Source organism: Micrasema longulum, unplaced genomic scaffold (assembly GCF_059751315.1).
Source record: "Micrasema longulum isolate JH-2025_06_02 unplaced genomic scaffold, ASM5975131v1 h1tg002547l, whole genome shotgun sequence".
NCBI lineage: Eukaryota > Metazoa > Arthropoda > Insecta > Trichoptera > Brachycentridae > Micrasema > Micrasema longulum.
Window position 1 is genome coordinate 48,263 of NW_028279686.1, and position 16,364 is coordinate 64,626.

A 16,364-nucleotide genomic window follows, 5' to 3' on the forward strand; every position below is an offset into this window, starting at 1 on the left:
TATTGAGAGTTAGCTTGTAGACAGACCTTATTTTTTTTTATTTTAGTATAATGTACAGCGCCCTTAAAGTGATTGCGAACATAGCGCTATAAAAATTGTCGAAATTTATTATTAGGGGAGAGGTAGGCTATTGGAATCAGTTGGCAATGGTGATCATCCATTATAACAAAAACCGATCGCGAGCGGGCGATGTTTATGAAATCACTCGCTAGCTGAGCGCTAGTAGTATACACCCGGCTTGCAGCTCAATCAGTTCGCGCGCCGCGTTTATGAGTGATAGACGTGACAAGATTTTGTGCCCTTTTGATCTAATTTTACGAGTGGATAAATCCGAAGGTAAGGCTCAAACTACTTAGTGTTTCATTCTGTGCTTTTGATATGTAATGACCGTAGCATTTTACATTGTGATTTGAAACGCAATTTGCCATTATAGTTTCAACTTTTGGGTCAAAATTTTTTTTTCTTTTTTTTCACCAATGTAGGCAATCGGAATCAGTTGACCCCCATTGCCCACACACCCTAACTTCGATGAAATAATCTTCTTTTTGTTTGTAGATGCCAAAGGTTCGTCCTAGAATGACAAATAAGGTTAGCTGGTCTATGGACCACTTGGAAAAAGCTATAAAGCTCATTGACGAACATGGTTATTCGATGAGGAAAGCCGCAAAAACAATGAACATTCCATTTTCTAGTCTTCAGAAGAGGTACACGAAAAAAACAAACAAAGGACCTCGCCTTGGACGTACTACAGTCTTTACGCCTGAGGTGGAAAAAGAATTTGCCACAACAATTAAGAAAATGGCCAATGTTTTCTACGGGTGCACCGTAAATCAGATAAAAAAGACGGCATTCGAATATGCTGAAGCCCTACAGCTGAAGCATAATTTCAACACGTTTTCGAGAATGGCTGGTCGTGTTTGGTTTGAGGGATTTGTAAGCAGAAATGATATTTCTGTGCGGAAGCCCGAGGCTACTAGCATCAACAGGATTACGGCTTTCAACAGAACAGAAGTTCAGCAATTCTACAAGCTGCTAGAAAGACTGATGGAAACATTTAAATTTCTACCGAAAAATATCTACAACTGCGACGAAACGGGAATTTCCACCGTCCAAGATCCGGGAAAAGTATTGGCTGCTAAAGGACAGAAAAGAGTAGGCTCCATAACAAGCTGGGAAAGAGGAAAGAATATCACTCTGTGCACTATAAGTGCTGCTGGTGGATACATTCCTCCGATGTTTATTTTCCCGAGAAAAAGAATGACCCCGATCCTTGAAAAAGATGGCCCAGCAGGAGCTATTTACAAATGCTCTGAAAATGGATGGATCAATGAGGGACTTTTCCTTGAATGGCTCAGGCACTTCACTCATCACGCTAAACCTTCTGCAAACGAACCAGTCTTATTGATACTGGATAACCATGCAAGCCATATTTCACTAGCCATCCACGAACATTGCAATAAAAACCACATCCATATGCTATCTCTACCACCTCATACCTCTCACCGCATGCAGCCATTGGATGTGTCTTTTTTTGGGCCACTCAAAGCGGCATACAAAAGAGAGTGCGACTTTTTTATGAAGAGTCACCTGGCCGAAAGAATAACGCCTTACGATGTGGCGTCCTTGGTGAAAAAAGCATTTTCAAGTGTTGCTTCCATAAACAAAGGCGAAGCAGGCTTTAAGGCAACGGGAATATTCCCCATAAATCCCAACGTATTTTCAGATGAAGACTTTATAGCAGCTGAAGTCCTTCAATCAGAACCTATCGTAGTTCAAGATACTTCTTACACTTTTTCTGTATCAAATGCTGCTGGAGTAGTTGGCTCCATCTCAATACCAACAGCTACTGTTGATATGGAACGTCATAGTCCTATTCCAAGCACATCCAGACATTCTTGTTCAAATACTCCTAAACGAGCGACTGCATCAACGTCTCAAATCGAAATGCCATTAGCATTTGAGAACCAGCCAAAAATTCAAGATTTCATCCAGATGCCTAAGAAAACACCTGTCCTTAAGACAAGACAAGGAAGAAAAAAACAACATGCAACGATTTTGACTTCAACGCCAATAAAAAAGGCCCTGATCGAAAAAGAAAACGCAAAGAAGTCTAAAGCTATGAAAAGCAAGGGAAAGGGTGTTGGAAAGAAAAGCAAGCCGCAGAAGGTGGAGAAAATAAAGAAGCGAATCCTGCAGGAATCTAATGATACTTTGATGTCGGATGTGGATACAGATGACTTGTGCCAGGACGACGAAGACGATGATGCAGAAGACCTTGGTAACTGTTGTCTTGTATGTGGCGAATTCGGACGAGACAACGAAGTTTGGTTCCGGTGCACTTCTTGTGGGCTTTGGGCTCATGCAGAGTGCACTGGGTGGGACTCAGCCAATAATTATGTATGTGATATGTGTTGACCACCATTGCCATACGATGTTGACAATGGTGATCAAACCCGTTTTTTTTTCAATTGTTTATAAGTCCTAAAATAATAAGCCAAAGTGTTTGAAGATGATCTTAATAAATAGTTAGTTCATTGAAGTTCGTAATATGGCTAAATAAATAAATAATTGTTTTATAGATTTTCTTTTATTTTGATTCCCGCTTAAGTGATCCCCATTACCTACATCTCCCCTATTATTGGTCCAGGAGCGTAGAATCATATTTGAATACATCGGAAAATGTGTCCGAAATTGTGTCCGAAAAAAAACTGTGTCCGAAAATTCCCCCACTATGACCCACTTTCGCCGCGCGCATTCGTGATGTCGCCGCGTAATGTTGCACGATGGTAAAAAATATAATCATAACACAAAAGTAAGGTAAAAAAAAAAGCAATCTGTTAATTTCTTTAAAATTGACACAACAGAGTAAAGAAGTAAAGGGTCATTTAATAAGACTAATTGAATTAATGAATTTTAAACTTTAAATATAAAACAAATTTTATTTTACATAAAAATGATATTTTTATATCACGTTAAATAATATTTTATGTTTCAAAGATAATGTCAGTCAAATGTCTACCACAGAGTTTTTTAATCCGAGGTCCAATTTTCATTAGTTCTCTCATTAGATGAGAAAAGTAGGGAAAAAATGTTTCGGTTTGTCGGAAAAACAAATTTAGGTACGCGATTTTTTCCTCTTGAAATACTTGCTTTTTTGTTTATAATATTCGATAATTTAATAAAACTTTTTGAAAACAAAAGCCTCCTGAAATCTTATGCTTGAAAGACATGACATTTTGTCACTCACTCGACTATTGTCGAGTGGTCATTTCAATTGCCATGTCAAATTGTTATTTTTGAAAAATCTTCGACAATTCAACTATAAAGCGAATGAAAATGTGGCAACACTAACAAATACGAATTTATCTACGGCTTTCGTGCCACTTTTAAACTTTGATATTATTCCGATATATCAATAATGAATACAATATATTTTGACTTTCTGCACATATCGGCAGTTTAGCAGCTGTCTGCTTTCTGCTGATTAATTTCTAACTTATATTTACAGTCTGCATTTCGTGATGGGTTAAACAGCCCGTAAAGTAATTCAAATTATAATTTGTCAAATAAACAAATAAATATAAAGATAATAATACTACGTGCTTTACTGTTTTTTTAAATTTGCTTTTTGCTGTACACACATATATATATATATCGTGGTTATACAAGTAAAAGTGAAAATTTGCAAAAATGATGAAATTGAGATTATTTACTTTTTGACATCGTATTAGCATAAAGCTTGACTAGTAAAAATACCAAGTCAATCCGACACTCCAAAAAAAAATAGTTTTTAAAATATGTGAAAATATGTAAAACTGACCAACACATCGTTACTTTTATTAGTAAATTTAAGATCCAAAGAATTGACCAAGTAATAATGATAATAATAATAATAATTATGGATAACTTATATAGCGCCATTTTCGTAATATAAGTGATCATATAAAGATATAAATTTAATTTTAACTTCAACTTTTTAATTTAAGAAAAATAATGTACTTTTTCATATTACTTTTCCACCACATGCTAAGAATTTATTCAAATGATTTAGAGAACAAGTGGGTTTTAAGTTTCTTCTGAAATATCACTTCACTCTCACAGTTTCGGATTTACCATGCTGGGAGAGCATTCTATGCCGTAGGGCCTGCGACCGCAAATGCACGCCGAATTTAGTGCGCTGTTTGCGTAGAGGTATAATAACTTTTCCTTTCGACGTAGACGTAGCTGATCTAAGCGTAAGACGTCTGTCAGCTAGTTCATCTGGAATGCAGAGTTCCCTTAGATATTCTGGAGCAGAGTTGTGCAGTGACTAATACATAAGCCAACAGAGTTTGTATTCCACCCTCTGTGGAAAACGTAGCCAGTGCAATTCCCGAAGTAGTGGAGTGATATAACTGAATTTAGAAATTCCAAAAATAAGTCTCGCTGCGGCATTTAGTACAGCCTGTAGGCGAGTCATTTTATTCATTGGTAGACCTGCGTAGATACCATTACAATAATCGACTCTAGACACTACAAACGCATTTATTAATTGACGGGCGGCATCAACTGGCAAATTTTTGCGTATGCATTTAATCTCTCTCAGCTGGTAAAAGCATGAACTTATCGTTCTTCTTATTTGAGCGTCAAGAGAAAGGTCAGAATTAAGGATGACTCCCAGTAGTTTAACGGTGGGTAAAGCGGTGCTCCATACATCGGGTAGTGCCGTATCCTGGATCAAATTCTGTCGCCTGGCTGAAGCAATCCATAGCTGTTCCGTTTTAGATGTATTGAGTGTTAGTCTATAAACAGCCATCCAGTTTCCTATTTTCTCAATGCATCCATTAATCAAATCAACAAGCACATTTCTCTCGCTCAGTTTACAATAAAAATAAATTTATTATCTTTATTTTCTATTGAATATGTTCTGTAACTTGAATTATAAAAATAAAACTATTATTTTATTGGTTGGTTGGAAGAAATTGCCATTTGGTAATAAGCCCGCCAATGTACAAATAACATTATTTATTTATGGATTATATATACGCCCTGAGCCAATTACAACAGTTACATGAAGAAACATAAATGCAAGAAACTGAACAAAAAGAACATAAAACTATTTAGCAAAGACAAACAAGGGCATAACAATAATTGTATACAATATATTAAAAAAAACGAAAGCCCTAAAACTTTAAGCTAAACCATGCCAATCCAACTTCATCCCACACTGTTTGGTCGCGAAGAGATCTACGAAAAGCAGGAAGACCTATCCCAAAGAATTCCAAGTCGTGTGATGAATTGACTAATCTACACATTCTGGACATTGGGGCATAAAAACCAAAGTTTCTCTTAGAAGATTTTATAAATAGCAGATTTTGACTTCTGGTGACACGGTTGGGAACATGAAAATAAATTGATTGCAACAGAGATGGGACATCACTTAAAGCATTAAGTATTTTGAAAATTCATATAAGGTCCATCTCAGTTCTACGTCTCTCCAATGAAGACAGATTAAGAGATTGCTCTATTTCAAAATAGGAATAATTACCCCTTTGTAATCCGAGCAAGCATGCCACTTTTCTTAGAAAACGGTGCTGGACAGACTCGATATGGTCAATATGAGTCCTGTAGAATGGAGACCAAATAGGAGAAGCGTATTCTAGATGGGGTCGAACTACGAGTAGTAAGCGATAAAGAGTTTTGATGGTAACTATTAATATTTTTGAAGTTCGCCGTCACTCTATTGATAAAACTGAGAAGATGTATTATGTGCAAAAAGATAAATAAATAAATAACCCTAGTTAGATAGTCAATGCAAGTTTGTTTAAATGTTAAATTTTATGGATACAATTTGATAATAAATTAATAAATTTACAAATTATTTTTAAGTTGGATTAATTTTACATAGGTAAATCTCCACCAACAAGCCAACAAGCCACCAAGATGTTTGTATTTACTCGTATATTTACGTTACGTATTATCGTATGTCAGCTCTCGTATATAGTATATATTTCAATGAAAAATAAAACTAGTCATGCGCTCATCGCATCATTAAAGTGATTTTATTTACGTATTAATATTTAGCTAATCGACTGTTGGGTAATTGCGGCAAATGAACCGATTCAAAGCGGTTAGTTAGTTGTGAGTTGTGAGTTGTCAGTTGCGCGGAATCCTTGGAGCGGTTTCAGTCCAGCAAACAGTAGTTCGTACATATGACGTATCGGTAATCAGCCAGTAATAATTGGAGAAGGCGAGACCGGCTTGTTTAACTCTTAAAAGACTGTGGTAAATAATTCCTTTGCGCGCGACCGAGGTAACATCGCGTCACCACAAGCAAAAGACGGAATATTCCAAAGTTCAGACATTTAAATCATGGAGACATGCTGTTGGATATTTCAAAATAAACACATAATTTAGCCCCGTTAGGTCCTGGACAATATCACCACGACGTCGCGTCGTGCCGTTTCACGGTACGGCACCGCGCCGTTACACGCTGGCGGCGTGAAATCCAGTCTTTTACAATACAATTATAAAATTCCAGTTCAGTTAGATATTAACATTATACAGGGTGTTCTTTGAACCCTGTCACATCCGAAACCACGATGATCAGTATGAGCAAGAAGACATATTGGCACATAAAAATAAATTTTTAGAACGTGTAAGATTTTAAAAAATAAAGTATTAAATAAGACAAATGGTTGCCAACTTCTGCAGGAGAGAAACGAGGAGGGGGGAGGGGGGAGTCTGACACACCGTTAACCGCGTGGCCGCGCCCCCCTCGCTTCTCCCCCGCAGAAATAAGCAACCATTTGTTCTTTTTAATATTTTATTTTTACAAATTTTCTTCTTTCTAAATATTTTGTTTAATATGCCAATATGCCTTCTTGCCCATACTGATCATCGTGGTTTCGGATGTGACAGGGTTTGAAGAACACCCTGTATATATGTAGAGGTGCATGTGTGCGAGTTTTTGTGTGCAAGGATGCGTGGGTAAGTGAGTGGAGTGTTGTTTTGGTAGGTATGTGAATATGAGGGTGAGTGTATATGGTTGTAAAGGTGGGTTTACAGAGTTTACAAGGTGAGTGTGTGTTTAATACGAGTAAATAAAAACATCTTAAATTTATAATTTAAAAACAAAATTTTTATAAAATTTTTTTTTTTTGTAAATAATAGTTTTTGAATTCTTATTTCAAAACTGGGTTTACTGCAGTTAAATATATCTGTGCTATTAAAAAATACATTATAATTACGCGCCAAGCGAATAAGAGGAGAGTTCTGTGCATAGTTGGTACATGGAAAAGAGATAGATTTTGACAAACTCAAAATATTGTAACGCGTTCGTTTGTAAAAAGGTTCCATATATTATTTTGTTGCATTACAAGCCTTTAAAATGGAATGTCAAGTAGACGAAAGTAAGCATTTTCGACAATGTTCGCGTTCAATTGAGGAAATAAAGTTGCCAAAGCTGCTCGCAATCTGTACGGAGTGTACGGTAAAGATGCTTTGAATTATTGACTAATTTGTGGCAATTATTGTCGCAAAATAATGAAGGAGAATACATTACTGACTGATTTGTTGTATTTTTGAATATTGTTTCGTTTTATTAAAAATAATATTGTATTAATATGTATATTTTCTTGAATAAAAACTCTCTGTATAAAAAAAGTCACGGGCATTTTTCATAAAGATATTTTATACAGTTTTGCGCAAGTAGTTAATCCAAACATTGTACGTAAATTTATAAAATTATTTATTTATTTATTTATTTACGGACAAAGTCCATTATAAACATTACAATTAAAAGAAATTTTTACAAAGGAATAAAAAAATATAAGGAACAGAAATAAGCAGCAAAGACAGATGATAGATTTTTTAGATTAAGTAAAAAGCATAGGCTAACTATACAGATTCTTTAGCTGATTTGTAAAGAAAGACATCCTTACACCATAATAATCAAGATCTTGATGATCGTTCACCCGCCTGATCATTCTGGGCAAAGGCGACTGTGCACCATAATTGGTCCTGTAGTGACCGAGGAAAAGCATTTCATTATTTCTTAGTCTACGGGTGGGAACGTTAAAAAGAATCTTTTGCAAAATTTCAGGGGCATCAATGAGACAGTTCATAATTTTATACATGCAGATTATATCTGCAATGCATCTGCGTTTTTCAAGACTTGATATGCTTAAAAACCTCTCCATATCAGAATATGAATAGTCTCCTCTTTAAAATTAATATGTAACTTGTTGCAAATTGAATAATGTGTCGGCTTAGCACGAAAACCTCCCAAATAATAAATCACATTTTACTTTGCGCCACTTAAAAACTGAAAGGGGTTTTTCATTTCATTAAACAAAATGGCGATAATGGTTGTCGATTTACATTTCTGGCCGGAGTTTTTAAAAAAATATATTCATGGAAGCCATTTTCCACTACGAGCGAAGTACATAAATATGGCGATGTTTTTGCATGATCATTTTTCTACCTTACTGTAAGGAGTGTATGTATGTTGTTGGTAACAACTACAGTCGTCCGCATCCTGGCTAGCTCATTCTAAATTTGTCTTTATTGATAATAAACTATAAATTATCATTTTCACAGTTCTCATTTATATTTTAAATAGGCTTCTGTGATAAAAAGTGCCCTCTTCAAAGCGATTATAAACTCCAATGAATCCCAATTCAAGCAAAAGATGCGCTTGAACATGATTTTCAAACGACTTTTGACAATCGTATTTATCTACCGAGCGACTACAAAGCCGATTTTATCTACATGTCGATACGTATTTTCATGAAAACAAGAATAAATGAAATGGTAATACTTATTTTCCATACTAACGTTGCCATTGCACCGTCCGGGGAAGCGAATTATGCCGTCTCAGAGGTCGCGTGGTCCTACGCATGCGCTGCAATCACACAGAGTTTTCAAACTTCATCGCTAGTGGCGCCGTACAAACTGTCAAAATTTTGTCACACCTCAATGACATTTTAAAGATGACTTATTTCTTTTTTGTATTTTAAATAGGCCTTTAAGAAAAAAAGTGCTAACCTCAAAACGATAAAAAATTTAAGTAAATCGTAATTAAAGGAAAAATTTCTCGGTGGAACAAAATTTTTGTCACTTTTGATGCGTAGATAAACGTATTAAAGGATTCTAGACCCGTCGGTATAAACCGATGAACTTGCATCAAAACTTGATTAGAGGGGGATTGGTAGTGTATCTTGGTAGTCGGTGGGGAGACTTTTATCATACTGAAGTTATGTCATTTTGGTACGTAGACATGTGTACCGTGACGTACGCTTTCCCTTGTTTGATACCGATGTACTAAATTCAAAACTTAAAGGTGGAGAGTCGGTAGTGTATCTTAGTAATCGCTAGAGAGAGTTTATCTTCAACTATACCGTCATGGTGAAGGTATGACGTCTTTTTCTTCCCATCATAATCGAGGCCTAGAGATGGATATTGTGGTCCCGTGGCTAGTATCGCGGACTCGCGGATCAGAGGTCCAAAGTTCGCACCCCGTTAACCACAACTCGGTTCCCATTTTTAACTCGTTGAAAAATGGCTCCCAAAATTAAAATGTTTGGGTAAATCATAAGAACGCAACTTTTTCTTTTAAAAATACGTCAATAAGTTAACTTAAAAATGAGAAAGAAAGCGTAAAATCTTTCTGCAGTCAGTATAAAGTGGCGGGCTCGTTAAAACATTTGCCAGTTGCTGAACGGGCATCTTGATTATGATAGAAATATAAAGACGTCATACCTTCACCTTGACGGTATAGTTGAAGATAAATTCGCTCTAGCGATTACAAAGTTATACTACTGATCCCCCCCTTCAAGTTTTGGGTAGGTACATCGATATGAAACAAGGGGAAGCGTACGTCACGATACACATATCTACGTTTTCATTAGCTTGTTTCGATCATATGATGTCGATATGACAAGTAGGTAGAACATACAGAGGTAGATACAGATAGTACAGAAGTTAAGTATACCGTCTCAATATATTCAGATGAAGATAGCGTTCATAATCGAGGCACAGGTTCGGCGCAGTGGTAACGGATTGGCGTGAAACAGCATATTTATCCGTAAATAAATATTTGGATGTGATGTGACTGTAGTGTTGACAATAAGCACATCTTAAATAATCAATTCAGTCCCTGGATGTATGCAGTTGCCAATCCATAGCTAATTTGGTAAACGACATGTAGGAATGTCGCACAGAAACTCTGAAAATATAAGTACGATTTTTTTTATTTATACGAAATATTTTATTTTCTTATTATCAGCCTCACTAGGTAACTTTTTTTTTAGTTGAGTCAGCGGGTTTTCAACGCAGTATAAATATTATAAACGAAATCTTCCACTAACTCAGGCGTGAAACTGGCGTCGCGGGTTCGATTCCCACCAGTTGCAAGAAAAAATCCATAAAAGATTTTTTTCTTAGTTGGACTGGGTGTTGTGGTGAATTTTTCATTACCTCCTTCCATATCCCCTCTTTTCCACCTGCTGACAAGCCTCTAAAATAGAGACTTAGCGGGTTATTCCTTAAAAAAAAAAAAAAAAACTGTCCGGATAGGTCTATAATCAAACTTTTTATTCCCAGTAGCCTAATCACAAATAACTATCGACGTGCTTAAAAACATGCTAAGCATTTGAGCGATCGCAATGAACAATAATGAACATGCTTAAGTTATCGCAGTCATAAGTCAATTCGTGTGTAATCTCTAAGTCAACGCTCGTGTCGCTTTGTTTTCCTCGTAAATAAATACAGTTTACTGGCGAAAAATCGGCGTTTACTATAAAAAATAATACAATTTATTGAATTTGCAAAATAGTAAGGAGTATCTAATAGAAAAAAATTAAAATTAAATTATAATTACTATGGCGGCTGCTTTTCTTGACATTTGGCTTGCCAACCGCCGGTTAAATGCAATAAATAGCACGATAAATAATAAAAAAATAAATAAAAATAGCAGTTTTGGAATATTTTTCATATTTCCACCGGTGAAACTCAAATATGTGATTGCGCATCAGGATTATACGTCACGAAACTGAAATAATTTGACATTTAATATAGGTGTTCACGAATGTTCCATTGTGATCGCGAATTCAATAAACAACCATGGTGGGAAATTGTGATCACGTCGCTTATTAGCACGTCGATAGTTATTTGTGTTTAAGCTACTGAGCTTCTGCATAAAGTCATGCGTCAATACTCTTCATTCTATAATTATCATTTATACTCAATACGTCGATCCTTCTTAATAAGTTTCTGTTTGAATTCTGTCCTAGTCTAAGTACAGACAAATTACTTGTGATACTGGTATAAAATAGCACATATTTCTCACACAGTTTGTGTAAACAATGAAAAGTTACTTATTTGTTTTTACTAGGTGTAAAATTCTAAAAATTACATTTGCGAAATACTTCTACTGCTGACGGCCAGTTTATGTACCATAATAATTACGTTCCTAGTTTGGGTAAATATTATTGGCTACATTTGAGGAATTTCAGAGTGCCATGTTAATGTTAATTATTATACGTATTTGTCAGGTAAATGCTTGATCATTGATCTAACGACGAACATTAAAAAAAATACATTCATAATTATAATTTACTGTATTTTTGTAATTGTTTTACTATACCACGTTTTCTCTTTGCGAATACATAGTCCATTCTGTTTTTTCACTCTTCTGGTACTTTGTGGTACGTCTTTGGTCTTAAATAAGTTTTTTTAAATGGACGTACAGTAGAGTGGGCTGATGTTTTTTATTTTCAAGTTGTACATAAAAATTATTTAAAAAAATATTCCATACTACTTTTGGCCCTCAACCGATGTTTGAAGTTTATAAGTGTCTGAATATTTTGTTAATTATCTATGTTGATAAAATTATTTTTTTGTTAGTAAAGAAATAACTTTATCACATAACTAATTCGAACATGTTTTAAAACTACCGAAATGCAAAAAGTTTACACTCCGCGGAACTGATTCCGTTGAGCGCCTGGCTAATATTAACGAAAATAATGGCTCAGTAAAACAATGCTTTCCATTTATTACAAAACAAAGTGCAACTCACGCCCTTAGATACTTATTTAATAAGGTTCAATGCACATAATAAAATTTAATTGAACTGATTAAGTAAGAGCTTAAATACAAAATGACAGCCAGTTTAGCGCAAAAAATTGTCTTTTTCGAAAACTTCAAGCTCTGGTTGAGAGCCAAAAGTAGTATCAAATATTTTCTTTGATATTTTTTGCATTCCAAGTAATCCATAAGGCAACTTTTTAGACCCCTTGGATTTCAAAACTCGGAAAAAAAAATATCAGCCCACTCTAACGTACAGTTTTTCATAAATGCAATACCTATTTTTATTATTGTTAAGATATTCTTTTTTTATATTGGTTTTCAATATTTTTCCCAAACGATTTGATTCTTTCTCGAACCGTTTTACTACAGTACACAAACAAGCGTTGGATTTTAGTTTTTGACTCCACCGCAGGTGCACAACGTGACCATTTTTTCTTGTAGTGTAACGCTTACAAAAATGCATAAATATTTATCCGGATCGCGGACATAGTCAGCTAGTAAAGTGGATTAGTCTAGTCGAGCATCCGAAGTTAGAGTGGTAAATTGGCTGACAATAATTGTCCGCACTTTAATTACTTCTCCTAATGACGAGTGACGCGCACTCCGCGTGGCTGAATGAGCGAATATCAAACTTGCAAAATGCGGATAGGTAGTGGAGTCTGGTAAAAGTAATTAAAAACATATATACCATCATAGAATTAAGAATAGTCCAGAAGGAGCGTAGAATCATATTTAAATACATCGGACTGTGTCCAAAAACGCCCCCACTATGTCGCACTTTCGCCGCGCGCATACTTGAAGTCACCGCGTAATATTGCCAGATCGCGAAGAATATAACCATAACACAAATATTAGGGGAAAAAAAACAAATTGTTAATTTTTCTAAAATTTCATTGTGCACTCGGAAACATTGATTGACACAACAAAGTAGATAAGTAAAGGGTCATTTAATAAGAGTAATTGAATTTTTTAACTTTAAACTTAAAACATAAAACAAATTTTATTTTACATAAAACGGATATTTTTATATAATGTTAAATAATATTTGATGTTTTAAAGATAATGTCGATCAAATGTCCACCACGGCGTTGTTTAATCCGAGGTTCAATTTTCATTGTTTCTCTTATTATATGAGCAAAGTAGGGTAAAAATTTTTACTACCCTGGCAACACTAACGAAATTTCCATTTTGTTTCTTCGAAAATCTGACAGATGGAAAAATACTTCAATTTTTAAGTAATGCATTTGTGACATACACATTTATTTGCTAATTACACATGGAATGTAATTGCACCCTGTTAAAAAACACAATCTTTCTATTTTTTTTGTAAATGCATTCTCCTCAAATGTAACCCTGGTAGATCGACGAATAAAACATTTATGCTCCTTACTTCTATTTTACATTTTAGATTAAAGATTTTAATATCTACGAACATGCACAGCGCACAGCGCAAAGATCTATATTTCTCTGAAAACCACACGTAAATCGGTAAAGCCGTTAAGGAGGAGTTCAGTGACATCCCACTTATAAATATAAAGAAAATAAATATGTCGATCTATGGTTAAAAGTTTCTTATAAATCTGTAAAATTACAGAGTAATTTAAACAGCTAAGTAATATATATGGCATATATGTAAATTATTGAATAGTCATTGTAGGTACAACGTAAACTCAGGATGCGCAAAAAGTAAGAAAGATCCTTGAATTTTACATTCTTAGCTTGTATTTAATTTAATTTAAGTTGTATTTATTGAAATATTTTCCACCACTGATACCCCGTGTCCGGGCCGATTAAGAAGATAGTTCTATGGGTGAAATAGAACAAGAATCCTGGACTGGAGTGTTTTAGACTCTATGGCTGCTCTCAGGTAAAAAAAATCTGGATAGGGAAATTGAGTGGAGATAAGTCCGCTTCGTTGTACAGTGGTTGACACGTACGCCTACTATTCTTGAGGTCTCTTGTTCGATTCCTGGCAGGGTGGACGTGAAAAGTTGTTTTGAAAGGTTTTCACGAACTGCAATATTTCATTTTTTCTGAAGCTTAAGACTGTTCACCTTACCTTAACGTAACGGATGATTGAAATACGCTGCATTTGGTTGATCGATTAATAAAATTAGTTTAATCTGTGTAAACTGTATGTGTGTATATTGAAGTGTACAGTTTGGTACGAGAGCATTGTATTAAAGTCGAGTATAATGCTACAGCCTACTGATGAGCTTAGGAATATAATTCAAGATCGCAGATGCTCGTGAATTATCAAGGAATGGATAGAGACAGATTTAATTTTGATGAGATTGGAAATATTTTGAGGGAGTAAAGCTTCTGCCAGACTCGATCATATCTATTCCCCGGTTATAATAAGCTTAGATAATTTAATATAATATGAACAGAGTGATTAAAATCATAGGGAAATTTTGAAATTTGTTGACCTTTTTTATTTATTTTTTTATTCATTCAAACAAATACATACATATTACAAAAATACAATAATAACGTATCCCAAACTCTATGCGGCCAAGGGCCCTGTGTTGCGTTGAGATACAACATAATGGAAAGTAGAAGCACGTACATAATTAAACAATAGCAAAAAAAAAAGAAATATTATTACATAAAAATACATATATTTCAAAGGGCATCTAGACAACACGCTTAATAGTATATTTTAAATCTATGCAATGGTCTCTTCACTTATACAAAATCCAGACTTGTACACTCTTCCTGAAAATGGCTTTCGTTTTGGAGAACTTAATATGTTCATTCAGGAAATTGACCACTCATTGAACACAAAAGAGAAATTCCTGTGAGCGAACTTCGTACGGGTTTTTGGAATTAATAATTCAAATTACAAGAAAACCTCGTACGAGCATTCTGCTGGGATCTACTCTTGTAGCCGCATGACCAGAAATGTGTTCATGATTCTTTCATTTTTTTTGTACCCTTTTCAATTGGAACAATGTCTCAGATGGGAAAATGGGGGGACAACGCGGCATCACTATTAGTATTAATTTTTGTACGTTTATTAGGGGGTTCATGATAGACGCAGTGCAACCTCCCCAGCCCACTATACCATAGGTTGCCACATACTGGAAAAGAGCAAAATACACAGTTCTGAGAGTGCCAATATCCAAGATGTTCCTAAGTGAGCAGAATACATGACACAGTTTTCTTAATCTGGAAACCAGCGATTGGACCTAAGCCTCCCATCGTAGATTTTTGACAATAATTATTCCCAGATATTTAACTGGTTTTGAAATCTGGCCTGAACAATCGGGTTTTATTTCCAGATTAAGAATGGATTAAATTTTATGTACAAGAAACAATTAAAAAATCTTATTAATATTTAAAGCATTAACTTTGTGACCAAACATTTTACTAAATGTTATTAAATATTTGTATATAACCACTTACCGACTTTTCTTTGTCTACCGGTTTCGAGACGTACCCATCTCTTCGTCAGGACACCAATTAAACCAACATGCAAAACCCACCATACACCTTTACCATAGTTGTTGCACAAAAATATTAAACCAACAGGACATGCATTTTAATAAGCACATGCACCGATTAAATTATGAAAATATTATCTTGTTTGAGAAATAATGAAAAAAGTAGAGGGGATGGAGGGGGGGAATAAGCGTAATAGGTTTTATAGGGTGGCACAATTTAAGCAGAGCATGTTTGTCCTAATCAGTGCATGTGCTTATTAAAATGCATGTCGTGTTGGTTTTATATTTTTGTGCAACAATTATGGTGAAGGTGTATAGTGGGTTTGGCATGTTTGTTTGTATGTTGGTTTAATTGCTGTACTGACGAAGAGACGGGTACGTCTTGAAACCGGTAGACCAAGAGAATTCGGTAAGTGGTTATATACAAATATTTAATAGCATTTAGTAATTAAAAAATCAGTGATTTTAATGAAATTGCTACAGTTTTTAATGTGTCCTTTTTAGAATTATCTAAAAACTACATTCATTGATTGATAAGTTAATGAACAAACCATGATGGGTATACGTTGAACTCTCCTCTAAACTATAAACGTATTTTTATTATTATAATTAAAATGCATTTTCACCAAAAATGTCAGCAGAAGAATTCATTCACGATGTATTTAAAATAATGTTCATTATTTACCGAATCGAAGTGTGTTATATGTTCCAGCTGTTTGATAGTCGCCGGTTCTCTGTGATACCAGGGACAATTAATTTGTCCTACTCGACCTCTAGTGGAACAGGAGTATAATAAATACGATATTTCAGAGTACATTAATTATACAGGGTGTTCTTTCAACCCTGTCA

At 35.0% G+C, this 16,364-nt stretch overlaps 3 protein-coding genes across 4 annotated transcripts in view; all 3 read left to right on the plus strand.

The window, feature by feature from the left end:
• Positions 1-10,545, plus strand: part of Lrr47 (Leucine-rich repeat 47) — a 38,015-nt gene extending 27,470 nt beyond the window's left edge. Inside the window, exon 5 of the mRNA XM_088240676.1 lies at positions 10,516-10,545. The gene's annotated coding sequence lies outside the window, so the exon portion shown is untranslated. The remainder of the gene's footprint in view (positions 1-10,515) is intronic.
• sbm (L-type amino acid transporter sobremesa) overlaps positions 1-16,364 on the plus strand; it is a 123,638-nt gene that overhangs the window by 6,555 nt on the left and 100,719 nt on the right. The gene's annotated exons all lie outside the window — the stretch shown is intronic.
• LOC148271983 (uncharacterized) lies at positions 251-2,493 on the plus strand. Its single transcript, XM_088240666.1, has 2 exons — positions 251-336; positions 556-2,493. Exon 2 carries the CDS (start codon positions 556-558, stop codon positions 2,413-2,415), a length of 1,860 nt encoding a protein of 619 aa, XP_088096792.1. The 5' UTR covers positions 251-336; the 3' UTR covers positions 2,416-2,493.

Bases quoted from the DNA above. Each gene is read 5' to 3' on its own strand.
- LOC148271983 (XM_088240666.1), top strand. From the start codon at position 556: ATGCCAAAGGTTCGTCCTAGAATGACAAATAAGGTTAGCTGGTCTATG.